This window comes from Paralichthys olivaceus, chromosome 16 (assembly GCF_024713975.1).
Source record: "Paralichthys olivaceus isolate ysfri-2021 chromosome 16, ASM2471397v2, whole genome shotgun sequence".
Taxonomy (NCBI): Eukaryota; Metazoa; Chordata; class Actinopteri; order Pleuronectiformes; family Paralichthyidae; genus Paralichthys; species Paralichthys olivaceus.
Genome location: NC_091108.1, coordinates 20737413 through 20753430, shown reverse-complemented (window position 1 = coordinate 20753430; position 16018 = coordinate 20737413). Strand labels below are relative to the sequence as shown.

At 40.2% G+C, this 16018-nt stretch overlaps 1 protein-coding gene across 5 annotated transcripts in view; it reads left to right on the top strand.

Moving 5' to 3' along the window:
- chd7 (chromodomain helicase DNA binding protein 7) overlaps nucleotides 1–16018 on the top strand; it is a 69777-nt gene that overhangs the window by 26377 nt on the left and 27382 nt on the right. For 4 of the 5 annotated variants that reach the window (XM_069511632.1, XM_069511636.1, XM_069511633.1 and 1 more), the window contains 9 exons: nucleotides 6117–6261; nucleotides 7021–7152; nucleotides 8103–8168; nucleotides 9576–9634; nucleotides 11182–11296; nucleotides 12016–12099; nucleotides 12197–12334; nucleotides 13121–13242; nucleotides 13972–14215. In XM_069511632.1, the coding sequence (XP_069367733.1) occupies nucleotides 6117–6261; nucleotides 7021–7152; nucleotides 8103–8168; nucleotides 9576–9634; nucleotides 11182–11296; nucleotides 12016–12099; nucleotides 12197–12334; nucleotides 13121–13242; nucleotides 13972–14215 (1105 nt within the window). The remainder of the gene's footprint in view (nucleotides 1–6116; nucleotides 6262–7020; nucleotides 7153–8102; nucleotides 8169–9575; nucleotides 9635–11181; nucleotides 11297–12015; nucleotides 12100–12196; nucleotides 12335–13120; nucleotides 13243–13971; nucleotides 14216–16018) is intronic. The other variant, XM_069511635.1, reaches the window with a different exon arrangement.

The window sequence follows — 16018 nt, the reverse complement described above, 5'->3', positions numbered from 1 at the left end:
GCATAATAATGGCTGCTGGCCATTCACTGCTACTCTAAAATGGTGGACTGCTGCAATCAACTATCTTTTCTTTTCTTAATTCTTTCTCATTTCCCCTCTCTCCAATCCTACGTCATCTTGCTGAAGAGTAAATCCTTTCATTTCTTCAGCTCCACCACATCCTCCCATCTTCCCTCAGTCTGTTTCATTCAAAAAGAAGTGACAATTGTACCATGCTGTCTTTTGTACATAAGCATATACAATTCAAATTTTTTGAATAAAGTTTGGGATGATCATTAAGTCAAGCTTTATTAGTCATAGTTCATTAGTTACAGGAAAGTCTTGCAGTTTTTTAGGTCTCTATAATATATTTATGTTGAAGTCCCTTAGAGTAAAATGTTACTTTTTTATCTTACATAGATGAGGTTTGCTGCTTTCCTTCTAGCCAGAGTTTTTTCCAATATCTGACGTATTCATACCGCTGTTACTTTTTTGCTTTCCTGACTAAAATACTACAATTTAACACAACTTTAAGAACCTCCCCTCTTGGTGTAGAGAGAACCCACTGTTGGGGCCACTTACCCTCATGTTCCATTGCATATTTGGGGGATTTATGCAAGATTTCCACCTGTGGGTGGAGAAAAAGACCCCCAAAGTTCAAAGAGTTTCATACCATACTACAGTATATCTCTTTCAACACTGTGTATTTGCATCTCTGTATGAACAAATAAGCCACTGCAGACCAGACTGAGGCCTTCCTTTAATTGGTGGAACAAGGATGTGAGGCCATACTCTTAACCCTTTCAACACAATTTTCACTTCCTTTATTTGCAGTTTGTTGCAGAACTGTTCTCAGTAGAATGCATACAATCTGTCTAGGCCCAACAGTCTCCTTATGTAACCACATTTGACTCACTAGATCAACATTGTTATTTGGATCTGCACCAAATTGCACACACTCAAAAATATAAGTTACCTAAATAGACCAGATTTTTATATCCATGAATTATTCTCTGAGAAATCAGGGAAAATGTTGAAAAATGCCGGATCTGCTTCTAAGCAACACAAACATTTAAGGGTTTCTTTCCTTACCCATACTGCATCCTTCCAAGTTTCACGGTAATACATTTTGTAGTTTTTGCGTAATCTTGCTGACAAACAAACCCATCAACAGATCTTTGCAGGGGTAATAAGTTTAGGTACTGACAAATAACATCAGTTTACATTTTTGTGGTACAATACAAACATTTAAAGTGCGTCTACACCCCTGGCATATTGGAATCATGTTGATAAAACGTTCTACTTTTTTATACTGTGATCAAATATATTGATATTAAATAAAATAAAAGGTTATCAAGTATAATGTTGGAGTAGACCCAGACTTGGCTGTGGGCAAGCTGCTCACCATGCTGATTTTGTTCATTACTAGGCAGTATTGGTAGTTATTTTATATTCATCCATAGATGTATACTATTGACTGATACTGGTTCTACTGCTGTCACGGGTAATAAGTCCCACTAATTCCAGCTTCTTTCAAAGTTCTTTCTGCTCTTTGCCTCCCATCTCTCCCCTCATTCCCATTTTTCTCCTCTCACCCCAACCGGTCGAGGCAGATGGCAACCCCACACTGAGTCTGGTTCTAGAGGTTTGTCCAAGTAAACGAGGGAGCTTTTCGCTTCACAGTCGCCAAAGTGTTGCTCATTGTGGGAACTGTTGGGTTTCTCTATCAATTTTAGGTCTCGACCTTAACATGTTGTGATTTGGCACTTAAAATTGAACTGAATTGAAATCCTTTTATTTTAATTCATTTGATTTTTTTGCCATGGATTTTGTGAAGCACTTTATAACTTTGTTTAGATAACTGCTATACAAATCATAGTTATTGTATACTAAAATGTGCCTCGATGGCAAGAAGTGTTTGTGACGCTGTCTCGATCGTAACAAAGATACAATAATTGGACACCTCTGATGCATTTACCACTATTAGTGTCAGTTGTTGAAGAACGTGCATATGAGAGCATTTCAGGGGGAATCAGGTGGTTTACTCTGCCCTTCAGCTCACTCCTCTCCTTTGACCTTGCTTTCTCGCTCCATCCTTCTTTCCCCTTGCTCGCACTCCCTCTCTGTCTACCTCTCTCAGTGGAAGCACATCTATAAATAACTCAGCTCTAAGCTGCCACACCCTGCCCCGTGTGTGCGTGTGGATGGGGGTGAGATTTGTTTGCTGCACACATAAAGATGTCAGACTTGCACACAGACACCTTGCTTTGTGGATGTCTGCAAACGTGTGCAAATACAGCACTTTTTGTTTACATATAGAAGGCACTGTATGTTTTGCCTTCTGACCACTGTAGCCACTGTCATTTTTGTGGTGTGTGTGTATATATATATGGGGGTTCAGTGGTATGACTCATCACAGCCTCAGGTGTCCCTTACACCCAACCCTCCCCCTGCTCCTGGCTTCCTCTTTAATTTGTCTCTTTCCCTCCCAATATTTTACTCCACTGCTCTGCTTCCTGTCTTTCATTTATCCTCTCTCCCATGATGGATAAGTAGACTTCTGATGTTGCATCAGTTTAAATGCTTCACCTGTAGGCAACACGTTTTATTAAGCTTTCCTATCAATACGATGATCTGTGTAATCACCTCACCTTATGCTGGACTTTCATTTCAATTTCTCACATTCAAGCTCCTGATTTCTGTCAGTGTTTTTCTGGAGCTATTTCCAATTTTTCAGTTCAATGCTGGATGAAATGCACTCGAACTTGATCTAGAGATGTTTTTTCCTTTTGATAAGGAAAATATTTTATTTAGGTGGTGGCTGAGTGGCATTCTGTTCAATATAGTGTAGTCCACTGTATTTTTAATTGCATCCTGCTTTGCATATTTTCTGTGAATCCAGCCTCAACACACTTCAGTGGTATGCACAATATACAAGTGACTGCAACTAAATATTAGCATCGTTATTTACTGTATGTGATTTTGATGTCTTAGGACATTTGAAAAGTTGTTAATATTTTCATATTTTCAGCTCAAAAGCTTATTTGACTGACTGTAACACAAGGTACATATAGAATGCATGTTGTACTAACACTGGTGTGCCACATAGCCACATTGGAAAGGAAGTTTGTTAGCAAGCTTATTTAGGCCAATGTCAGGCCTGACACATGTAGCTGACCATATCATATGGCTTGTTTCCTAAAAAGCAGCATGAGTCAGTAACAGAGCAGATCCTTATGAGTTATTCACATATTTAGCAGAACTAGCCTCCCAACTTCTCTCGGATCTGACTGAAGCCGGTGTTGGATCATGTAGCCTGAAAATAAGAAATGGATATAGCAACTTACAACATAACCCAACATTTAGCTGAGATATGGTGAAAGGAAGATATGTACTCACAGCAAGTAGGATGTTTAATAACTAAAATCAAACTGTCTGTGGTCAACTTCAAGTATTTCAATTGAACTTGCACATACCGGTGTAAACAGGAAGGCATGTTCCTGTCGATGTACACTTGATGCATTTGGTTGTCAGTTGCAGGATTGTTGCACATTGTTAAAATAACTTCTCACACACATTTGCATCATGGTAAAATGCAGGATTTAACTGCACAACAGCTGTTAGCACAGACTACAGGTTCAGCAACGCTTGTAATTAATTAGCAATGTTGTGTTCTACTCTGGTAGCTGAGGCGCTGATGCTGTTTGTTTCTTTCTGGAAGGGTGTCATGTGATGGGAGCCTGTCTAATCAGCAAAAGTTACGTCATGACCAAAAAGACCCAGTCAGCAAGTAGTTGTTTCCAAACATTTCCGTGTTGACTGTCCAGACTAAAATGCAGCCCTGGAGTTTTCAAACTAAAACGTAGTGAACAGTGTTTTGAAAATTCTCAGTTTTAGTGCCTCTAAAACGCAAAAAAATGTATTAATTAGGATCTACTCAGAAACAACAGAGTGGTGCTATAATGGAGCTCAGAAGCATTTCAATTCCAGTTAATAACAAGTTTTTTTTTAATGCAAGCTCCTCAGAGGTTGATGTGAAACAGGTTGATTCATCACACAGCAAAAGCATATTGGGAGATATAAAGCAGACAGAAAAAAGAGAGATGGGTTGTTGGAGAGGAGAGTTGTAGAGGCGAGACAGCAGAAGAAAAAAGAGTGAGAAGATGGACTGAGCACAAAGAGTTAGAGAGATAGAGTGACTGAGAAGAGAAGTGAGGCCATGAAGACGCCAGGAAGAAGAGGGCAGAAGGCAGCCAAGTGGAGAAGTGTGTGTGTGAGTGTGTATGTGTGTGTGTGTGTGTGTGCATGCAAGCATGTATGTGTGTAGCCAGATGGCTCCAGCGTGTGGCGACCAGCCAGAGGAACAGGTGCAGGTCACATGACCAGCCGTTACCACGGAGATCGTGATTGCTCTTGGCGTGAGGATGAAAGGAGATGGGCCCCAGGGACACAGAGGGGGCGCAAGAGGAGGAGAGAGGGAGTGAGGCACAGAGCAGGAGAGAGGATGAGCGACATAGACACAGAGCAGGAGAGAGAGATATGCAGGCATACAGTACTGCAGAGGGTAAGACTGTAGTAAAGGCAACACGCACAAACACTTAAACTATTAAAGACGCAACAGTTTAATTTAAGTTAGAAGATAATCTATATGTTTTGTGTTTTTAAAAAGCAACATTTTGTCAAGTGAGCAGCAAAGTTGGATTTGTGTCACTTGTTCAGTTATAGAATCTGGTTTCAGGTTGATCAGATACTCTTGTCAAAAAACATTTATCTCTCCTCATCACTCAGTATTTTCTTCCTGTTGAAATTGATTGTTATTTCTCTTTACTTTTGCAGTTAAGTTAACGGCTGCAACAAAACCTCAGTGGTATCTGGTTAATGTGCTCCATGCAAGCAAACCTTTATGCTAGGCAAGATTATTTATGAAGCAAAGCAAACATCACCACTTTCACTGCAGCAGAATATAACATAGTGTACTGATGGTCTGATGTAGTGTTTTTACTGTATGTTCAAATTGGATGTTTCAGATATGTCATCTTTTCCCACTGTCTTGTGAGCATAAGATATAAAATAATACACTGAGAGGAGGATCAATGGCACCTTTGGGCTGAAATAACCATATGGGCAGAGAACAGTGAAATAAAAACAGAGCCTTTATCAATGCTGAAACATTACATTACATTGAGTCCCAGCAGTGAAAGTTGTCTAATGTATGGAATCATTAGTTTGTGTTTGTGCAGTCCAACAAAACCAATAGTGTAAGTCTTAACCAGTGAAATAAACGTTGTGATCCATGTCAGTGAAATTCAAGAGTCAAAGTCAAACCAGTTAAAGTTGAATCCAAACCCTCAATTCTTTAAATATTATTTCGTGTCTATGACGAGGTAAAGTTAGTTGGTTTCCCTTATATTTTTCAGAATATTTTGGTGTTTATCTACTGGTCATTTGAATGAGGCCGCCACATAGAGAGCACTGTGGCCGACTTAGTAAATGTGCCCCTTTTTTTCTTTTTTTTCCATCGCTACCAGTCGAAGAGTAGTTACAATTTTGGTGACTACAGCTTTAGTATGCACACACTTGGAGATGGAGCCAGCTCCGCTTTCTTTCCATGCCAGAGATTAGAGGAGGCCTGGGGGCCTCTCAACCCTTCCCCCCTCCTCTCTCTGGGGCCTCTCTCTCTGTCCCTCACTCTGTCTGTCTGCCTGTCTCTCTGGTTCTCATTCGCTTCCTCCCTCTCTCTCTCTCTCTCTCTCTCTCTCTCTCTCTCTCTCTCCTCCCTCTCCTCCCCTCTGGGCCCCCTTCGCTCTTCCTCTCTATATCTCTCTATCTTGCTACCTTGCTCCCTCCGCCTCCTTGCAGTCTTTCATCATATTAACCCCCTGTGTGCCAGAGCCTGAGGCATAGTAATGATTTCTAAATGGGTAAATCAAACATGGCGACCACCCTGGGACAGACATGCACACACGCACACTAATGCACGCACACAGACACACACACACACACACACACACACACACACACACACACACACACACACACACACACACACACACACACAAATGCTGTATAGTCTGTAGAAGTGATAGCATCTTTTCTGTAAAGAATATTTAAGTTTTTTTTCTCTTTTTTTCTTTCAGCAGTAAGAAGGTGGAGTCAGAGGTTGGGGCTGGCACAGCTAAGAAGGATTCCAAGAGGAAGAGAGAGTCATCAGTCAGCGATGATGTGGAGGTGAAGAGTCCACCACCATCACCTCCTGAAGATGAAGATGATGACGGTGTACAGGTAAAAGACCAATACAAGGAATCATACCCTGGTTTTTGATGCTAGATTTGACTTTCAGGTAGCACGCAACTTCAGAAATTGTACAAAGTCATGGCCAATAATGCATTACAGAATAATAATTACACTGGGCTTAGTGCAAAATAAAGTCCATGAACCCTTTGCACTTCCTTGAGTGTCACAGCTTTTAGAGATCGAAGGGACTGGGCCAATAGGCATGTACTGTTGAAGTGCAATGTTGAAAGACCAAGCACATAGGCTGCTTAGCCAAGTCAATCAGCAACAACTTCTCAGGTGCTTAATAAAATTTTTGGCAACATTTGGCATTTCATACAAAAATATTTTCTCCTTCCAGTGTTAAAGAAATGCCAACAAGCAGCTGTGTGGAACTATAATTTTTCAGTGGTTGTTTTGGTACAAAAAGGAGGAACAAGCATCACATCGCTGTATCACTTCTCAATCAGACCCATTGTTTATTTGCCAAAGTAATAGTGGGGCATGTAAACAGAGCATCACCTGGCTATTAACTGCATAATAACGTTTGATACAGATCTGTCTGTCTTTATATCCATCTCTGATATAATAGTGGGAGATGTTATACGATGATATTTTTACACATGTATAGATCTGTCCTTGTGAAGAAGTTTGCTGAAGTGAGAAGAGCATCCAATGCAAAGGTGATCTGTGAATCTTTTGAAGGGCTATAAAACCATAACTGAAACAGAACGTTAACACTTTTGTGTCTCTTCCTTTGACCATCAGAAGCGTCGTTCCAGCCGCCAGGTCAAGAGGAAGAGGTACACTGAAGATCTGGAGTTTAGGATTTCAGAGGACGATGCCAGTGGAGATGACTCACCAGCACCAAAATCCCCGTCTTCATCATCCCAACAACAGGTACAGCTTGAGTCTATAGTGTACAGACAGAATCTGACAATAGATCTGACGTTGATATGGCTTAATGATATTTTATATATAAAAAAAAAATGTACCATAAGATTTAGCTGATTTAGCTTTATCTTTGTTATCTCAGACCATTTGCGTTAAAAACTCTGCCAATATACATTCCTCACTTTTAGTGAATGCGTAAATGTATTTAATTACATTTCCTCAATATTTTCTGTATTACAATACATGTTAATGGTGTACAGTGCATGTTTGTCATTATTTAAAAAACGTTTCTGCCTTTGCATCCTGTAAGTTTGTAAAGCTTTTAAACAGCTCATAATTTTCTGCCTTGATTTTTATCACATGACATTGAGACTTAATGTTCTCTCATTAGACAGTGAGTTAAATCAAAACCTCAGGTTAAGACTATATTTTATTGCCAGTTTCTGTACAGCTAGTTGTCTGTACAACCTTTGTCTTTTACTAAATGAAAAAGGGGCTTTGTAGAAAACTACATACGGTACCGGGAAAGGTATTGCAAAGTCAAATAATTAGGGGTGTAATGGTTCATCAAAACCACATTTAGTAGATTAACAAAATGTTTCCACTGACTTAGATGTGAACAGAGGGTCTGCAGTCTCTGTATCATTATCAACCTTTATCAAGATCACCAAAATAATCAAATGAAACATGCATTTGAAAGACTATAATTTAGCTGTCTTGTAATATTTACAGAAATATAGCTTGATCTCACCTAAGTTGGAATAATTATTAGTAATTTAAACTTGCTACCGTGTTAATAATGACATGAAAATGAGTTTTATAACATAAACCAGAGAGCTGAGCAGGTTGTGGTTGAGATATTGTCGTTTTATTGTCCTGTATCTGTTACTGCCTCGCTATTTTTTTAAAGTATGTGGTTATTCTGGCCAACACTTTTGTCATTGGTGTGATTCCAGGATGTGGCTGAAGCTGAGGGGCCCATTGTGGAGAAGATCATGGGCTTGCGCACCTCCAAAAAACAGGTGAGATACACTGAGGGAGAGTCACACAATACAACACAATACATAGAGACATGCTCGCATTGACATCCTGGCCGGAGTCATGGCTTACATCATCTGATTAGCCGCTCCACAGCTGGCCTAAGCAGATTACTCACACACATACACGCATACGAAGACACGCACGCGCACATCTCAGACATCATTCACTCGGTAAGCAGAGACAAGAGTTCTTGTATTTCAGTGTTTGGAGCTCAAAGAGTGTGTGAGTGTGTGTGTGTGTGTGTGTGTGTGTGTGTGTGTGTGTGTGTGTGTGTGTGTGTGTGAATACCCAGCTTTGTTTTAGATGGCTTGTCTAAAGAAAGCTCATCCCTGAGCCAACACATGCGTGCACATACAGTCACCGGCCAACTTTCCTTTGCTAGCCAGCTGCCAATGGGTTTAAGCCCGCCCCCCCTTTACACATAAACAGATACACACACATTCTCACAGCTCCATTCAGAGTTGACCCTGGGTTTGGCAAACAGCCAAAACCACAACGCTAGCTAGACCAGACACCAAGCTAGCATTTCCTCAGGCAGGGGGTGTGGGTGTGTGTGATTGATGATTCATGGCATTACAGTAGTAGTAGCTTGATGTGTGTGTGTGTATGTGTGTATTACAGTAGTGATCGTGAATGAAAGTGAAAGGCTGCACTATAAGAGCTACTGTTTAGGTTTTTCCCCTTTCTCACACACATTGTTATGTATAGAAATAACAAATATAGTGGTCATGCAAAGAGCTGCTTAAGTGTTATTAGATGTTTATTCATTTTCCATATAATCCAATTCTTTAAAAAAGAATCATCTGCGTCTGCTCTTTTGTTTTATGTAAAACGGTAAATATTTACCATACTGATGAAGATGATACAAATTTAACTATATATTTTCCCTCAGTGAGAGAACATATAGCAAATTCAAGCCCTTTACTCAGCCTGTTCAAGGGAGGAATATGGCACCTTTATTCCACCTTTCCTTTATGTAAAAAAGATATAAACACACAATGGGAGGCTTTTTGAATCTACATTTAAGATGGTAGCAGTCGTAGTCAGAGAGCAGAATCAATGTCTGGGTGAAAGAGAGCCGGCATGGCTGGACAGGAGGCCAACAATGTGACACATCACACACTGGGGTGGCAATATGCCGGTTTGTTTGGTTCAGTATAAACAAACAAAGGCGGCATAACAAGGCGTCATTATCGCAACATAGTTGGGTTTCTGTAGAAAAGGGCTTTAGATTCAGGGATGACTGACATGCTTGTGGGAGACTGGTACCCAGCACCACTTAACCAATTCAACCACATACTGTATAACAATGATGAGCCACTTCTGCTCTTGCACTATGTAGTTGCTATATTTGCAGTTATTATTATTAACCCTTTTTTTCTTCCCAGCTGGAGGAGGGGGAGGAGGAAGTGGAGGTGGAGGAGTTCTATGTCAAGTTCAAGGGCTTGTGAGTAAAACCACTTTTTCTCTTTACCTCTTTGTCTTTCACAGGCGAGATCCCTCTTCTTTTAAGCCTATTTTGAACACACATGCCATGGTCTCCATGGGCCGATAACTGTGAAAAGCTCAGAGCTTGTTTCAGCCATTTGTTTGTGGTTCAGATTCACTCTCTCATCAATAACACAGAAGTGGTTGTGTCCTATGATATCACTAAAACATGTCAAAATGTTTTATCTTTCTGTCATTTCCACATAATTTTGTCTCCTTATTAGGACAATATTTATATACATTATAAACATTGTTTCTCATGGTACATTCAAGGCTCAGTGTGTAAGAGTTAGGTGAAAGGGATTCTTGGGAGAAATTAAATATAAAATTATCCTAGTGATGTTTTCACTGGTGTGTTTCATCTGAATTGAACGAATTGTAGTTTTCTTTACCATAGAATGGGCCCTTTATATTTAAATACTTTATACTTACATTGGGGGGGGGGGGGAAGAAACTAAAACCTTTTGAGTTTTCATGACGACTGAAGTTCAACACAGGTTTTCTTTCATGTTGGGGAGGGTGAGATGAGGAGTATTCAGCGTCAACATGCATCTTCACCTCTAGATGTCACTAAACTCTACACACTGCACCTTTAAGACATTAGCAATAAGTAAAGTAAACAAATATGAAGTAATTCTTGATCCCATTGTGCACCATAAGGATGAAAGAAGTTTTGTAGTGAGTGGATTTGAACTGCAGTTTTTCTTATTGTCCCATAAACATTTGACAATATAACAGCATTTGCCAAAATGTCTCATAGGTCAAACGTTTATTGGAAGAATCACTTTCTCAGTGGGTGTTACTGCGTTGTAGTCAAATAATAAGGACTGTAGTGAGTCGATTCCTCTCACTCTTTCCTCTTAGGTAATTATTTTCTCTGACATTTCTTCACACTTCACACGTCGTTTTGAGCTCATAATCTGTGACAGCCGTAATTCTTGGCTGTTGGACAGATTTTTTTTTTTCCTTGTTTATTTTTGCAGTAACAACATTGGGAGGCAGTATGAACTTGCTTTCACTCTGAATCTATTTCCTCCATGCCTACAAAACCCATTATAGAAAAAAAAATAATAATAATAAAACCTTGCATTGAGAACAGTATGGTATCTTTTCTCTCCTGGGAAGTAAAAAACTGTCAGTATATCTTTTTACATTCAGTCAGATAAGGTTATTTGCCTCAGATTTATAATGGAAGGGAAAAGTCTGGATATGCCATTTAACTTTGGACCAGGGCTTCAACTAATGGTTATTTTCATCAGGTAATCTTCTGACTTTCTTCATAGTAATTCAGACAAATTATATGAGCTGTATTTTGCACCCAACTAGCTGTAAAATGTTATTTAAAAATACATGCCAATCCACAGAAGCATATGAGTGCACATGTAACTTAGTCCCTGTAATAGAAGTTTACTCTTTTGTTGCGCTGGCTACACACACTGCTTTTCTCTCTGGTTTCAATATGAGTGTCATGAATCACTGGGTCTGACCGTGTCTCTTGTGTCTCAGCTCGTACCTCCACTGTCGCTGGGCAGACTTGCCGGAGCTGGAGAAGGACAAGAGAGTGCACCAGAAGATCAAGAGGTTTAGGGCAAAGCAACAACTCAACACCTTTATAACTGAGGTAGGACCTGAGCTCTACAGAACAATTAGTCCCTTATCTTGTCCTGACACTGCATTGCACAAGTGAAGTGGCTTTAGAGAACACTGTCCTCCACTTTGTGCACACTTTACTGTGTTGTAGATCAAATTGTAAATAGATAGAAATGACTTTTTATCAAAAGTTTTTTTTTGCAGTTTTAAAGGGATAGTTCACCGAAAAATTTAAATTCATTCATCTACTCACTGCTATGCTGATGAAGGGGTTGGGGGAAATGTTTGAGTCCACAAACCACTTCTGGAGTCTCAGGGGTTAACTTTGTTGCAACCAAATCCAAAACAACTGAAGTAACCGGCGACCTCTTCTTCAGACATAATAAATCAGAAAAAACACAACATGCCTCCATACTGCTAGTGTGGTTTCATCCAAGTGTCTGCAAGCCCCGATATTCATATTCGACTCGAAACGAGGTAATTTACACGTCGCAATTGACTTCAATTGTATTGGATTTGGCTGCAAGGATATTTACCCCAGAGACTCCAGAAGTGTTTTATATTTCAGTCTAAGCTCATTTGGCAGCTAATACAGCAATTAATTAGTCAAAAATGTCTTCATCAGTCATATGCTGCAAACATGAAATCAACCTCAGCCCAACAAATAGCCTAACAAATTCTCTTAAGCCAACCTGTGGTTATAGCATCTCCGTGTCTCTAACAGAACAACTCTGCTAATTTTCCCTCCAGATGGATGATGAGCCTTTTAACCCAGACTACGTGGAGGTGGACCGTGTCCTGGACATTTCAGAGAGCACAGATGAAAATGGAGAGGTGCTTTGAACTCCTCCTGTCATCTTCCATGGGTTTGAGCCTCTGTCTCATCTCAGCACGCTCACTGGTTCTCACTGCTGTGTGTTGTTTTGTGCAGACGGTGACCTTATATTTGGTGAAATGGTGCAGTCTGCCCTACGAGGACTCCACATGGGAGCTGAAGGCTGACATCGACCAGTCCAAGATAGACGAATATGAACGCATCGCAGCACGCACACCTAACATTAAGAGAGTGGTAAGTGGCCCTGTGTGTATATGCTTTTGTCTCTGTAGACGCTCTTTGGGTGCTATCTGTTACCAGCCTCCTCCCAGTAGACGCGTGCATGTGTGTGTTTGTGTGTGTTGGCCTGCCGCCTGCTCCTTCCTCCTGCAGATTTACAGCCCCCTTAATGCTCTCCACAGGGCCACGTTCTTGCGGTCTTACACATTCACACACACGCCCTGCTCCTGTGGCCAGTCCAAACCACTAACAGTGTGTTTAATGCTGAACAGAAGCAGCTGACTGGCTGTGGTCCTTCCCTCCAACTCTCTATTTTCCTGTGTCCATCTATTTAACTGCTGCCTACTGTTTCTCTTTAAGGGCCATGTTAGAAATGCTCCAGGGCAGTGTTTGGAGGCAGTTTGTATTTTTAGCTGCACTAGCAGCATAGCTCAGGGGTTGGACTAACTCAACTTTTTGGCAGATGTTTGTCTTTCTCAGTGACGAAATCCAAAACAATTTGTTGGTCAAAATTTCAACTTGTATATAGTGAAAATCATGGCAAGATATCTGTAAAACTAAACCACAGTTCCATTTTAATACATTTAGAGATATTACTGGAAGAATGAGGAAAGAAGTTGAGACGGATAGGTATTTCCTTGAGAACTTTCATAACAGTTGCTGATTGTTTTGACATCTATATGATTTTCAGTCAAGCTACACCTTTATAAAACTCAGTCTCTACATTGATGATTTGATAAGATACACTGATCAAATGATTAATGTCATTTTAATAACCCCAAATAATTTCTCTTTGTCTAGGATCGGCCTCCTGCAGCCGAATGGAAAAAGCTGGAGGGCTCCAAAGAATACAGGAATAGCAACTCACTCAGGGAATACCAGTTAGAAGGCCTCAACTGGCTTACCTTCAACTGGTACAACTCGTAAGTCACCATTAACTTTTATTTTGTAAGAACTTTGATTAAAAACGTCATTGTCTGCAGACATTGGAGTGGATTAAGTGACCCTGTTAAGTTTTCCTAATTGTTCCATCTGTGCTTGAAATGCTGTTATGGTACCATAGGTGTCCAGAGACAGTATTGCTGCCAGCAGAATGAACGAAAACCTGCAGTTGAACTTGGGTCTGAGCACATTATTTTGTCTGTTTTGCTTTCTTGATTTGAAGGATGTATTCTCCTCTTAAGTTTTCCGGAATATCATTAGAATATTAAGGCTGTGTTCCAGGACAAAGACATTTGAAGAAATTCTTAAAAATCTTTCCAGATAACAAATTGTGACACACCACCAAGAGCATTAATAAATGAAGGGAGGGAAGTTTTTAGATTGTGGAATCATTTTGACATAGTCAGGTTAAAGTCGCGGAATCTCAGGGGTTCACAGCAGAAGTAGTTTTTGGTAACTACAAAGTAAGCATTCGGTTCTTTACCAGTATGGTGACACTTAAGTTCAATTAATGTGAAATGCAGATCTTATGGTGCGTTCACAACAAATGCAACACAAATTTTCTGTGCATTGAGATTACATACAAAGTCAACGCAAAGTTGAGTATCTCGTCTTTCATCCCAGAGCGTCGCGTTTGGAGTGAATACACTATTACATGCAGCCCATGTGTTTCAGCTTCTCACTCTGTTCACGTATTTTGTCCCCCGCAGACGCAACTGTATCTTGGCTGATGAGATGGGTCTAGGGAAGACCATCCAGTCCATTACGTTCCTGTACGAAATATTCATGAAGGGCATTGAGGGGCCGTACCTGGTGATTGCCCCTCTTTCCACCATTCCCAACTGGGAGAGAGAATTCAGGACCTGGACTGAGCTCAACGCTGTGGTCTACCATGGCAGCCAGGCCAGCCGCAAGACCATCCAGGCCTACGAGATGTACTATAGAGATGCACAGGTAGACACAATGAAACAGAGCTGCTAAACTCTCCTTGCAAAACAACTTATCTGTGATATTAGCTGCTGCAGGATAAGAGAAGAATTATATTCAGACAGTTTGGAATTTAGTGAAACACTAAAAACACATTTCATACAGTGAAGAAAAAATAGATAATACAATTGACGCTGTAATAAAAAATATCACTGAAAACGAAGGGCACACATACATATGTGTACACTGCCTACTCTGCACCACTGGAGATCATAGATATATGATGGCAAACAGAATGAATGCAATAACTTGTGCTCATCACCTAAATTGAAGCAGTGCATCTGGAGTGAAGTACAGTTTGATGATGGACAGGTTAATCTGTTCACTGCAAGTCATATGAGTCTTAGCCTTTGACAACAACAAAAAATCTGCCACAGCTGTGTAACTATAAAACCATAGAATGTTTTTTTTCAAATAACGGTTTGGTCAATATAAATCAGCATGTGAATAGTCATTGCTGCCTAGACTGAAACTGCACCAACACCAGCTTCCAAAGTGTCAGCTGCAAATAGATGAGAAACTTGACTCTTGAGAGTCTTGACTGTTCTCAGTAAAAACCACCACAGAGGCCTCAGCAGCTTTGACCTGTATGAGGATCACACATTTGGAACAGTAGATGGAGGGAATGAAATGCTGTTGTGTGAGTCAGGCAGCTGATCTTAACACCACCTCTAGTCAGAGAAAATCTTGAGCCAGCGGGGGATGGACAATTTAAAGCCTTTACTGTCCTTGGGCTATAAGCCTTGTACTCTAAGCTCTTACTGAGCAATGATACTATCATCTAACAGTGACCTTTGCCACAGTTAGCCTGTGAAGAAATTAAGCTGAAGGGTTGTTCTTACAAATATTATCCAAAATAAAAGAAAAAGTTACAGCTGCTAAATGGAGGAAGAACAGCTGGCAAAAAATCTCCAATTGCGTGAATGTGTAAGTTACGAAGTCAGCCCCATGGTGACATTTGGGGAAAAAAATATTATGTGACCACGACATAAATAAGTTAGGGCCATGAGGCACAAGGTAAATCTGTAAACCATCACCCATTTCAAATAGATATTTAATTCCACAGGATAAAACCACATAAAGGGAAGGATCAAAGTAAAAAACTATGGTTATCCCGCCTCTAACACACCAAAATATAGAGTAGGTAAAAGGATTTTGTTGGTCTCTGAAGACCCTTTTTTTCCTCTTTAAGAATAGTGATGTCATGTTTCAACAGAACTGATTGATCAGTGGGTGGTGCTTTAATGTTGATCTCTTATCGCCAACTTAGCCAGTAACCATGGTGATTTACCCTGATAACGAGCTTCGTAGGACCAGAAACACTGAACTAAGCCTAAAGTTACCCTGATAAGCGCAAATCCTGCTTCATAGTACAGGGCCCTGGTTTGAATAAAGGAAACACAGTGGACTTTAATACTGAATTACAATAAATCTTTGTGGAGTTTATAGAAAACAGGCATAGCATGTAGGTAGCTTCATTATGAAAGATTTCCTTACAAATAATTTTCTTGGTTTCCCTTTAAGGCTGTGCAATATGATGAATTTTAACAGTGTGACAATAGAAAAAAGCTATCTATTGATAGTATTGCCTATGGTTGATGTCATTGTGCTGCAAATCACCCCTATAGACCACTCCTCCCCACTATGTATATGCCGGATGGAAAATTTGCATGAAAGCACCACAAAACAAATATATTTGAATGAACGTGACACAGGAAGTGGTATTTCAGAACAGGAGAAGGATTTAGACCAGCCAAGACAAAATTAGCA